Source organism: Mobula hypostoma, chromosome 26 (genome assembly GCF_963921235.1).
Source record: "Mobula hypostoma chromosome 26, sMobHyp1.1, whole genome shotgun sequence".
NCBI lineage: Eukaryota > Metazoa > Chordata > Chondrichthyes > Myliobatiformes > Myliobatidae > Mobula > Mobula hypostoma.
This window is the reverse complement of record NC_086122.1, coordinates 37,836,960-37,849,290: the sequence shown is the minus strand read 5'-3', so window position 1 is coordinate 37,849,290 and position 12,331 is coordinate 37,836,960. Positions and strand designations below refer to the sequence as shown.

At 43.1% G+C, this 12,331-nt stretch overlaps 1 protein-coding gene across 2 annotated transcripts in view; it reads right to left on the bottom strand.

The window, feature by feature from the left end:
• e2f2 (E2F transcription factor 2) overlaps positions 1-11,808 on the bottom strand; it is an 85,721-nt gene extending 73,913 nt beyond the window's left edge. For both annotated transcript variants that reach the window (XM_063033917.1, XM_063033918.1), the window contains exon 1: positions 11,245-11,808. In XM_063033917.1, the coding sequence (XP_062889987.1) occupies positions 11,245-11,637 (393 nt within the window). In that variant the 5' untranslated portion in view covers positions 11,638-11,808. The remainder of the gene's footprint in view (positions 1-11,244) is intronic.
• Positions 11,809-12,331: the final 523 nt, after the last annotated feature.

Here is a 12,331-nt window from a genome sequence, read left to right as displayed (position 1 = left end):
GTTTGATCAGCGCAGTTTATGGATTGGACTCGTTTTCAGAGGACTTGGCAGTCCACGATTTACACGTTTCTGGTTACTCCCATTTTAATTGCCATCTTGAGCAATTCTGATTGGGGAAGACTGACTCTACAGCCTGCAGTCATTGAACAACACGATGTTAAGTTGAACTGAACATTCCGAGACGGTTTCAAGGACTCTGCAGTTCGATGTTTGGCAGTGTGTGTTATTGGCTTGTTGTCTCCTGCCATTTTGCACGATTTGTTTTTTTTTGTGCGTTGGGTGTTTGATGTTTTCTTTGAACAGATTCCATGGTGTTTCTTTGTTTCGTGGCTGTTTGCGGGATAACAAATCTCAGGGCTGTATACTTTGATAATAAATATACTTTGAATCTTCTTCATATTCCTCAGCAACATTATACAGAATTACTGCAACTAAAATATGGCAGTCCACTCACGCATGCATCTAAAACACTACAGAGCAAAACATCATAACTGATCGGATCAAAACTCCAAACTCAATGTCCAATCAAGATGTGTGATAGATGACAAAAGGCAGGATCCTCAAGCACCCAATTTTAATGCTAACAAGAGACGGATATGCTAGCCATTCTCAAGGAGGAGCACCACATGGGCTTTGCCCCTTTCCAGAAAATCTCCACAGTCAAAGACAGCAACTCTCCACTGACAGCATTGTACACTGCACAGGGAAGGTAGTAGTGGCCATAGTTCAATCATTTCAACTCCAAGACATCACTGTGTTTGCTTGTCAAGGAAGAGCTTGTGGTCCTACCTCGTTCTCTAACCTCAGCAATAACCTTCATAAAGTCAAAGCAGAAATTATTGTAGATGCAGCTGCTGAGAGAATGAAGCAACTGGTGCACACTTCTTGTGCACACTTTGGTATTCAGTGGTTTGGGCTGATGAACGAGTTTACACTGCGTTTCTACCAGCTCACCCACGCCCAGCGAGAACCAAACCATCCAAATCGTACTAGCATTATCAAACCTCATTGTCTGCCTTCTATCAGCTTAAGGGACATTTAACCTCAACATCAGCCAGGTAATGGTTAGTGCGACTGCAAAAGTAGGTCAGGGGCTGTGGGGAGATGGTAGCAAGAGGCTCAATAAAGCCCTAACAAGGCAGTATGTGTAGAAATACTCTTCACATGTTTGGCTGGGTGCAGATCCAACACCCTATACTTAATATCATCCAGAAAGAAAAACTAGCTACTTGACTGGAAATGAATCCATCACATTGATTGATTTGCCCCCGCATCACAAACACACAGCATTTGTAGTGCACAAAAAACAAGGCAATAGGACGGGGCTCCAAACACCTCTCGGTTAGTGATAAGGTTCCGTAGCACAAAGAAGGCTGGAACCCCTGCAGTAAGGCTTTCTTGATAAAACTCTTCAACCTGTGATCTCCACCATCGAGGAAGACGGCACCAAATGACAAAAAAGCTATACCCTGCACATTCCCACCAGCTTGCCTCCTGGCCTGATGCAGAAATACCCCAATATACCTCAACGTGTGGCTAGGCCAGGATTCTAGATCCACCTATGTAAATGCACTATGGTAGAACCTTCTGGACAAGAACCACAGGGAAAAGACTCTCTCCATCTGCCTTACTGTATCCTATTATCACCTGGAAATAATCCACCCCCCCATCTTCCCTGATGATTTAAGAAAACACTTTGTTAAAAATCTCTAATTGCTGTAGCTCCAGAGTCTACGTCCCACATAGAATTTGCATTCTATACCTCACCACCTGCCTACCTGCCTTGTTTGTCATTCACCTCTCTAATAATCCCTTATTTAGATAGTTATTAAATTCCAAACTGGAGGAAAGAAAAACTTCCTTTCCTGTGAAGGTTCACAAAGCTAAAAAAGTTTTCTATAATCATTATTCCTGAAATGGCTCACGCGTTGGCGTCACGGCACTTCAGCAATACATTGGAGAGATGTTATGGGGACCTATAGAACCTCATGACTTTTCAACAGCAACACTTGTCCATGAGGATTTATCCTGCTGAAAGCTGAAAGCTGAGGTTTTACATTGCCATAATAGCATTGTCGCGGCCCAGGTCACGTTGGAGAGTAAAGTTCATATTGGTCTCAACATCAAATTATCAAAGCAGAAAACTATGTCATACCACGGGAACAGGAGAATCCACACAAAGGAAGAGGTTGGCTTAAAAAGCCTTTTATATATAAAAAAAAACAAAATTGTCATTCAACCAGCAACAGCAGCGCTAAGGGTTTAGCCGTTGGAGCTTCACGGAGACAGAGTCTGCATTTCCGCTCCCTGCCCCAGTACTGGGCCCCCTTTCACTCGTGGAATAGGCTCTTCCAGACCTTAGGGCTACGCTGCCCAGCAACCCCCGACAGCCCCAATTTAACCCTAACTCGATCACAGCACTAATTTACAAATACCAATTAACCTCCTAACTGGTAGGTCTTTGGACTGTGGGAGGAAACCAGAGCACCCAGAGAAAACCCATGCACTGCATTGGGAGGACCTACAGAGATATTAGAGGATTCCAGGAATGAACTCTGATGCCCCGAGCTGTAATACTGTTGCACTATCAACTGCGCTCTCTAGAACTGCAAACATCATCCAGCTATGATCTAAATATGAAGTGTCCCACACCTATAGTTCCCTCTAAGCTGTGTGCGTGCACACGCACACACGTTTTTCAAACAGCGCACAAAGGAAATTAATGTGCACACAGAAGGTTAGTTACCTCACTGTTACGAAAGACCTACATTAGTACCCCGTTTTCGCTAACAGAAGGTGCTTTCACTGTTAGGAAAAAAATCAGCGCGCGAAAAAAGGCAACGCGCGCCCCGAACAGCTGCTCTCCCCCGGATTCAGAGTGGCATTCTCGCCAGCATTGCTTAAACACGTGCCTGTAAGCAGCCGTTTGCAAGATGAGTTCTGAGGTGTCGGAAAAGCCTGAAAGAGCTCGTAAGGGTATTACACTTAGCGTAAAACTAGACATAATTAAGCATTTTGATCATGGTGAACGAAGTAAGGACAATGTGAGTTTGGCTTGGGGAAGCAGACGAAGATGATGTTGAAGAGGTTTTGGCATCCCATGACCAAGAACTGATGGATGAAGAACTGATGCAATTGAAAGAGGAAAGGATAACAATCGAAACCGAGTGCAGTAGCGAAATGAACGTGAAGCAACTGCATGAGATTTTCACTGCAATGATCAAGTACAACTTTAATTTTGAAAGGGTATGTCGGTTTAAGGCATATTTGCAGGATGGTTTGAGTCCTTACAAAGAACTGTATGATAGAAAAATGTGCGAGGCTCAGCAGTCAAGCAAGCCTTCCACATCAGCCACAGCAGACGACGAACCTCGACCTTCAACATCGAGATGGGCAGTCATAAGAGAAGATGAGCCGGCTGCTCTAATGGAAACAGATGACGATGAGATGACACCCCAATGTCCCACCACCCCAACCCCCGGGCCACAGACAGATACCGATCCGCGAAGCATACAGCGGTAGCCGGGAGGCACACAGCACATCTTTAAGAAAAAAGCCGAAATAAACGTGCTAATTAGGTGCCGCCCGACATGTAATTGTCGGCCCAGATCAGTGCCGATTTCCGATTGCGTCGTCTCTGATCTGGGCCGACAATTACGTGTCGGGCGGCACCTAATTAATTAGCATGTTTATTTCGGCTTTTTTCTTAAAGATGTGCTGTGTGCCTTCCGGCTACCACTGGACCCCTGCATGCTTCGCGGCAATGTATCGGTCGGCGGCCTGGAGGTGGGGGCCACTGCACCACCCAACCTGCAACGACTCAGTCTAACACACCATCATCAGTGTGCTCTGCGCTGTCTTCCCAATTCCTGTAAGTGATACTACAATGTACATACATTATTTCTACTTTATACAGGCTGTATATTTTTACGTGTTATTTGGTATGATTTGGCAGCTTCATAGCTTAAAGGTTACTGGACAGAGTGTTTTTGCCAAGAGCGCTAGCGTGAAATTTTCAGCCGAGAGCACTTGCGTGAGATTTTCGCTTCGGTGAACAGTGCCGGCAATGATTGTGGATAAGTATTTCTACTTTATATAGGCTGTGTATTTACCATATCATTCCTGCTTTTACTATATGTTACTGTTATTTTAGGTTTGTGTGTTATTTGGCATGATTAGGTAGGTTACTTTTGGGTCTGCGAACGCTCACAAAATTTTCCCCATATAAATAAATGGTAATTGCTTCTTCACCTTACGACACTTCAGCTTACGAACTATTTCATAGGAACGCTCTACCTTCGGATGGCGGGGAAACCTGTATAGTAATCAATAATTATATTATTGAAAATAATCTTTTAGCTAACTGTTTCTGTTAACTAGTCGGTTTTTCAAATACCACAATGCACATCACTAATTTACGTCACCTCACCTTTCCTGTTCTGGTTTCTACAGCTGCATCACGGCGGCAGCCACCTCTGACGGACAGTGTTCATATCGTAAAGTTTACAAAAATCTGTTTCAAATCCTGTACATAGCTGACCAAGTTTTTATTGGAAAAAATATTGATTCACTATGTTGAATTCAAAAGAAGCGAAGGGCGTGAAGCACAAAAGAACTGCAAATTTGTTTTAAAGTTGAATGGCTTAACAAAATAGTAGAAACTGTTACACCGAAAGCTCATGAGGTCATGAACGTTCAGCTACCAGAAATATTTATGTATGATTCCAAAACTGGAGTTATCTGTTCGTATTGTCGTGATGCGAAAGTTGCTGGAGAATTTGCTAGTGGAAAGAAGTGGGATGATGTTTGGAAACTTGACTTTTTGAAGCGTCATTTGGCAAGTAAATCGCATTTGGACAGTTTACAAAAGCTCAGGCAACAGAACCCGTCATTACCCGTTACAGGAGTGCTACGCATGTTACGGTTGAGTGCAGAGGAGAGAGAGCGAATACAGTCAAACCCAGAGGAGATCAAAGCTGAGGTACAAGAATGGTCAGCTTTTGATTTCTCCGCAATTGCAGATTATGACTTCACATTTGGCAATGAACAAGTTAGTGCCTTATGTCTGAAATAACGTGATTTTCTAGCTGAAAATATAGTAATGGTTAGTTTAATGATTTCAAATTTTCTGTGCAAGAAAAAATTAAATCCAAACCGATTTCAAACTTTGCTCAAATGGTAGCATTTGTACTTCAAAATGAACAGTTTTGCGACCTTGCACAGTTGATGAACGTTGGGGGAACCTATCTTGCATCTAGTGTGGACTGTGAGTAAGATTTTAGCCAAATGAATCAACTCAAAAACAAGCTGAGAAGTCGTTTAGGTCAGTGGTCCCCAACTTCTGGGCCGTGCGAAGAATGCAGGGGTACAGTGGGTAGTCCGAATGCACCCAGCACATCTTTCAGAAAAAAGCGGAAATAAACAAAATAACTAATTAGATGCCGCCCGGCACGTAAATGTCAGGTTCTTCGCGGCAACGTATCAGTCCACGGCCCGGAGGTTGGGGACCACTGTTTTAGATGAATGTCATTTCAATGTGTTAATGAGAATCAAAAGCTATCAATTGGATGGAAGTTCTGTTAGTTTAGATAAGAGTTTACAAAGAATGGGTAAATGCCAAAGGCAGGAGAGAGAAAAAATAACTGAGTGACTTAAATATGTATGTTATTTTGTTGTTATTCTGTGCAGTTTTATGTCAAATATTTTGTAAACCTACATAAACCGTGCCATGTGTGCATTGTGTGCACATATTTTGTCACAGGAAAAATATTTGCACAATATTTTTGCGCACACTGACTACTAAAAATTAGAGGGAACATTACCCACACCCCCTAATAAACCCTGTTATTCACTCATGCTGTTTGTTCTCCCAACGGATTCAGGAGACGACAGGCAAGCTATGTCAACATTTCAAAAAATAACAATACACATCTACGCGTACACCTGGGAAATGGCAATGAAAGCAAAAGCTGGCAACACACATCAAAGTTGCTGGTGAACGCAGCAGGCCAGGCAGCATCTCTAGGAAGAGGTACAGTTGACCTTTCGAAACATCGACTGTACCTCTTCCTAGAGGTGCTACCTGGCCTGCTGCGTTCACCAGCAACTTTGATGTGTATTGCTTGAATTTCCAGCATCTGCAGAATTCCTCGTGTTTAGGTAAAGCGAAGACTGGGCTATTTTTCCATCCAAAGTAGCCTCCATTTAAGTTGCCTCTTCAAAACAAGTGAGTCGTCACTCAGTGTTCACTGTGGTTCAACTAAAATGGATTCCTTTCCAAACCGGGCTGTGGGAATGTGCTGTCAGCTGAAAGTAACATTTAGGGGATTGTCATAAATTACAAATAAATGGAGACCTGAGATCAGTGGTTTGACAAATGGACAACACTCTAATCCTTTCCATGGCCCAATTGGTGGAATATAGGATTCCATATAAAACTAGATGATATTCTGTGAAATGATGGAAAAAAGAGGAAAATATCAAGAGGTACTCAGTCCCAAAACTGAAATCTCTTTTCTAATAGGCAAGCCCACCAGCTCACCTCCAAGTCTCCTCTCTGCTATTGGCTGTTGCATTTCACTACTGAAACACTCTTTAAAAAATGAGACAGCACAGAAATTCAAGTCTCCCTTGTGCGACACAACCTAGCACAGAATCAGGTTTATTATCACTGGCATGTGGCATGAAATTTGTTAACTTAGCAGCAGCAGTTCGATGCAATACATCATACAGAAGAAAAAAAAATAAGTCAATCAACTACAGTATACATATATTGAATAGATTAAAAATTGTGCAAAAAACAGAAATAATATTAAAAAAGTGAGGTAGTGTCCAAGGGTTCAACGTCCATTAGGAATCGGATGGCAGAGGGGAAGAAGCTGTTCCTAAATCGCTGAGTGTGTGCCTTCAGGCTTCTGTATCTCCTACCTGATGATAACAGTGAGAAAAGGACATGCCCTGGGTACTGGAGGTCCTTAATAATGGATGCTGCCTTTCTGAGACACCGCTCCCTGAAGATGTCCTGGGTACTTTGTAGGCTAGTACCCAAGATGGAGCCAACTAAATTTACAACCCTCAGCAGCTTCTTTCGGTCCTGTGCAGTAGCCCCTCCATACCAGACAGTGATGCAGCCTGTCAGAATGCTCTCCATGGTACAACTATAGAAGTTTTTGAGTGTATTTGTCGACATACCAAATCTCTTCAAACTCCTAATAAAGTATAGCCACTGTCTTGCCTTCTTTACAACTACATCAATATGTTGGGACCAGGTTAGATCCTCAGAGATCTTGACATCCAGGAACTTGAAACTGCTCACTCGCTCCACTTTTGATCCCATTATGAGAATTGGTACGTGTTCCTTCATCTTACCCTTCCTGAAGTCCACAATCAGCTCTTTTGTCTTACTGACTTTGAGTTCCAGGTTGTTGCTGCAACACCACTCCACTAGTTGGCATATCTCACTCCTGTACGCCCTCTTGTCACCCTCTGAGATTCTACCAACAGTGGTTGTAAGATTAGCAAATTTATAGATGGTATCTGAGCTATGCCTAGCCACACAGTCATGTGTATGTAGAAAATAGAGCAGTGGGCTAAGCTCACACCTCTGAGGTGCATCAGTGTTGATCGTCAGTGAGGAGGAGATGTTATCATCAATCCGCACAGATTGTGGTCTTCCGGTTAGGAAATCGAGAATCCAATTGCAGAGGGAGGTACAAAGGCCCAGGTTCTGTAACTTCTCAAATCAGGATTGTGGGAATGATGGTATTAAAAGCTGAGCTATAGTCATAATTCTCTAAGATAAAATACCTAACCCTTTTGACCAAGTATTTCATTCCCTCCTGAAATTTTGATTTTCAGAGCACGTTTTCCAAATAGATCAATCTGAGTATCACAAATCAAGAAGTTTGAAACAAAACTTGATGACTGAATGCCCTCTCAATGTAAAAGTGGCTCTCAATTCTCTCAAGAAGTTTGCTTTGACCAGCCTTTTTCATCCTTGCTGCCATATATTGAAGGAACTTTTTTTTAGTAGCATTAACTAAATAACACCATCATCCCCTCAAAACTAATCAGTAAACTCCAAGACCTTGGTCTCAACACTTCCTTGTGTAATTGGATTCTGGCTTTTTTCACCCCAGTCAGTTTAGATTGGCAACAACATCGCTTTTACAATTTCTGTCAGTATGGGTGCACCACAGGACTGCGTGTTTAGTCCACGTGGCTAGCAGAGCTCCAATATCATAGTCAAGTTCCTGATAGTACCACTGCTGTGGGCTGAATCAAAGGTGGTGATGAATCCGCATACAGGATTCAGACTGAAAATTTGGCCAAGTGGTGTCATAACAACTCTCACTCAATGTCAGCAACCATTGAACCAAAGAACTGATTGCAGATTTCAGGAGAGGGAAGCCTGAGGTCCATGAGCCAGTCCTCGTCAGATAACCAGAGGTGGAGAGGGTCAGTAACTTTAAATTCCTGGGTGTTACTATTTCAGAGGATCTGTCCCAAATACATTACACAGATATAATTGTGAAGAAAACACGGCAGCACCTCTGCTTCATTAGGAATTTGCAGAGATTTGGCATGATACTGAAAACTTTGACAAACTTCTATAGATGTGCAGTGCAAAGTGTATTAACTGGTTGCACCACAGCCTAGTATGGAAACACCAATGCTTTTGAACAGAAAATCCTTCAAAAGGTAGTTGATTTGGCCCAATACATCGTAGGCAAAGCCCTCGCAACCATTGAGCACATCTACATGAAACACTGTCGTGGGAAAGCAGCATCCATTATCAGAGATCCTCACCATCCTGACCATGCTCTCTCTTGCTGCTGTCGTCAGGTAAAGGTGCAAGAGCCTCAGGACTCATATCACCAGGTTCAGGAACATTTTCAACCCCTCAACGTCACGCTCTTGAACAAAAGGGGAGAACCACACTCACTTGCCCATCCATTGAGAAGTTTCCACAACCAATGATCTCACTTTAGGGACTTTTTAAATCTCATGTTCTTGTTATGTATTGCTATTTATTTGTATTTGCAGTGTCTTCTGTACTCTAGTTGATCTTTCACTGATCCTGTTACTATTCAATAGATTTGCTGAGTATGCCCACAGGAAAATGAATCTCAGGGTTGTACAGTACATGGTGACGTAAATGCACTTCGATAATAGCATTGACTTTGAATTAATTGCAGGATTATGATCTGGTATGACACACCTTCCAGGTCAGGCTGACATGGGACTTTGATAGTCTCATGACACTCTCTCTTTGGCAGACAAGTTTAGGAGATCGTGTCAAAGAAATATCCTCAGATGATACACACCACAGCGAAGTTCACCAGTGGCAGATGGATTGAACACTTCAGCCAACCATTTACCCCAGTAGACAGCAAGGTTCTTGAATGGGAAGGCTGATGAAAAGTAGTGGATACAGCCCAGTCAATCACAGGTAAAGCCCTCCCCACCATTGATCAAATTTACACTGAGCCCCCCCAGTTACCCAGGACATGCTCCCTTGTTGCTGCTGCCATCAGAAAGCTGTTACTGGAGCCGCAGGTTTCTCACCACCAGGTTCAGGAACAGATGTTACCCCTCAACCAACAGGCTCTTGAACCAGAGTGGATAACCTCACTCACACCCCAACACTGAACCGTTCCCATAACCTATGGATTTTTCATCTCATGTTCTCAATATTTATTTGTTATTATTTTGTTTTATTTTCTCATTTTGTACTTGTAGTTTGTTGTCTTTTGCACATTGGTTGTTCGACCATCTTACTGTGCGTGGCCTTTCGTTGACTCTATTGTGTCTGTATTTACAATGGATGGCTGCTAGAAAACATATCTCAGGGTTGTATACGGTGACAAATACCTACTCTGATAATAAATTTACATTGAACCTTTGAACTTTGAGGTAGTTGGGTTATGAAACTGCACTTATCTAAGCCAGGGTACACCATCACACCATCAGATGGTGGAAAGCTTTGGAGTGTCAGGTGGCAAGTCACCACCAAAGACGTACCCATCTCGAACCCACTCCGACACTGTCCTCAAACAACTCCTCAGGTCACGTTTCCCAGCGATCTCCCTCTCCATCCCCAAAACTCAATATCAAAGTACTTTCTGGCTTCAAATGGATTAATTTTAAAAACAACAGAGGGGTGACAACTCCGCCACCGATGGTCCCTAGCCCGGCTGTGAAAGGAGGAGGGTTAGGTAAGGGACTTGCAAGCCCATCCCAGAAAAGCCCAGAGCAACAGAAATGCCAACGGAAGCTCCAAAGACCTCAACCCTGGGAGAATAAGATGGGCCACTCCAGGGACAAGGTGAAAGACTGGCCCAGGACAGGTGATCTGGTGAGCTGCTGCCCGTGACCCACGACCCACAACTCAGTAGGGATAATGGGCTTAGGAAGAAGATAGAGTGAATACATCAGTGGCATAAAATGGATGGGGATGGGTTTGTCTCGGGGCCATAGTATCCTCAATAAAGGGTTATAAATACTCAACCACCTTATTTCATTTCTCTCAAGGCAGATGCTTTTTACAATTAAAACCAAGCTGTGAAAGAAAAGCCAACTTCATCCTTTGTCTACTGAAATTTGTCATATCAAGTTTTGCCTTCCACATCTGCACTAGATACTCGTCTATTATAGGAAGTTGATGATTTTTAAAAAAACCAAAATCCTCCTCCCTCCCCCTCCCCCGTAAAAATTATTTGATGAGGCCGAAGGTTTTTGTGCTACAAAAGTGCCAAAGTGACAGAGGCCAGTTTCTCATTCACAAACCTTAACTTCAGCGATTGAAACGGAAAGCTCGAAGCAAAGTCCCCCGATTAAACTTTGACCCGCACGGTTAAGATACAAATATTTACAAAGTCCTCTGTACCAAGATTAATACCCAGGACAACCCCATCAAATTTAACACTGTGACAGCTTGATGACCTATAAGAAAATTATGATGTGTTTCGATTAACAATTTTTTATTACTCATAAACTAGATTTTACATGTTAATGCCTTTGCAGCGAACAGCCTCCAGAAAGCGAAAGCTGGTTTAATCGACACCAGTCCCCAACACATAAACACAAAATTCATCTCCAAATATTGCACTCCTGTTATAAAAGAGAGTTAATTTCCTAAACGATAATCTACAATGACCAGGGCTTTGCAGGGTCTGACCGAGACACATAGCCACAAATACACGCTTATTTGAAGTTAATTAATAAATTATAAATTGCACTTACCGGCAGCCGTCCTGTGATACTCCTTATTGTTCTAAGTTCAGGTCCGTGAGGGGTCGTGTACAAACAATCCCCACTCTGATCAGAGTATAATGCTCCTGCATTCTGGGTTAAATAGCTGGTGGGAATATTGGGGATTTGGGGACTGCATAATTCCGTGCCTCCATTTTCCATATTAAAAACTTTTTTCTGGGAGCTAGAGACCACCCCAATGATACCCCTGCCTGGGGCTGGGGAAACTCCCTTTGGCATGTTTTGCAAGGCAGCAATCTTGCCCCCCCACTCCCCCCTTTTGTTTGCAGCGAGAGAGAGGGAGAGGAAAGGGGCAAAAAAACTATTGATTTCAAACGGGGATTTGTCTGCGAAATAAAATGCAAAGACAACAAATAAAAACATATAAATGATCAGCAGAATCCCGGGATTAAACTGCCGGATATCCCGCACCTGGTGTTGCGTTAGTTGCTGCAGGATGCAATGGATTGTGAAGAGATCCCCTCTGCATCAGAGGGGAAAAATGGCTGCAGAAACTATAGCAGCTCCTGAATACAGCCTGATTCACAGACTCAGCCTCTGGCGCCAAAGCTTGTGCCGCGAAATTCATATTTCCCGCCATCTGCTGGAAATGCCGGCCAACGATTGGTGGACATTTTGCAATCTACATGCGACAACAACCAATCGCAGCGCTGAAGCCGGCTTCTTAAAGCCACAGGCACTGAACAGTCTTTGAAAACTTCATTCCATTGCAGGAATCCAGAGCCTTTTCTCAAACAATTAAAAGTCTTCTGTTCAGTTATTTAATAGTAACAAATTAGATTTATTCTACATGCACTTAGTACATTTTTTTAATCATCCCAACTTCTACATTAATTTACAACACCACAAAATGCTGGAGGAACTCAGCAGGCCAAGCAGCGCCTAAGAAGCTGAACAAACTGTCGATGTTTGCGGCCGAGGTTCTTCTTCTGGACGGGAGAGGAAGGGGGAAGATGCCAGAATAAAGAGGTGGGGGTAGGGGATGGAAACTAGCCGGAAGGTGATGGGTGGGTGGGAAAAGTCAAGGGCTGGAGAAGAGGGAATCTGATAGGAGAGG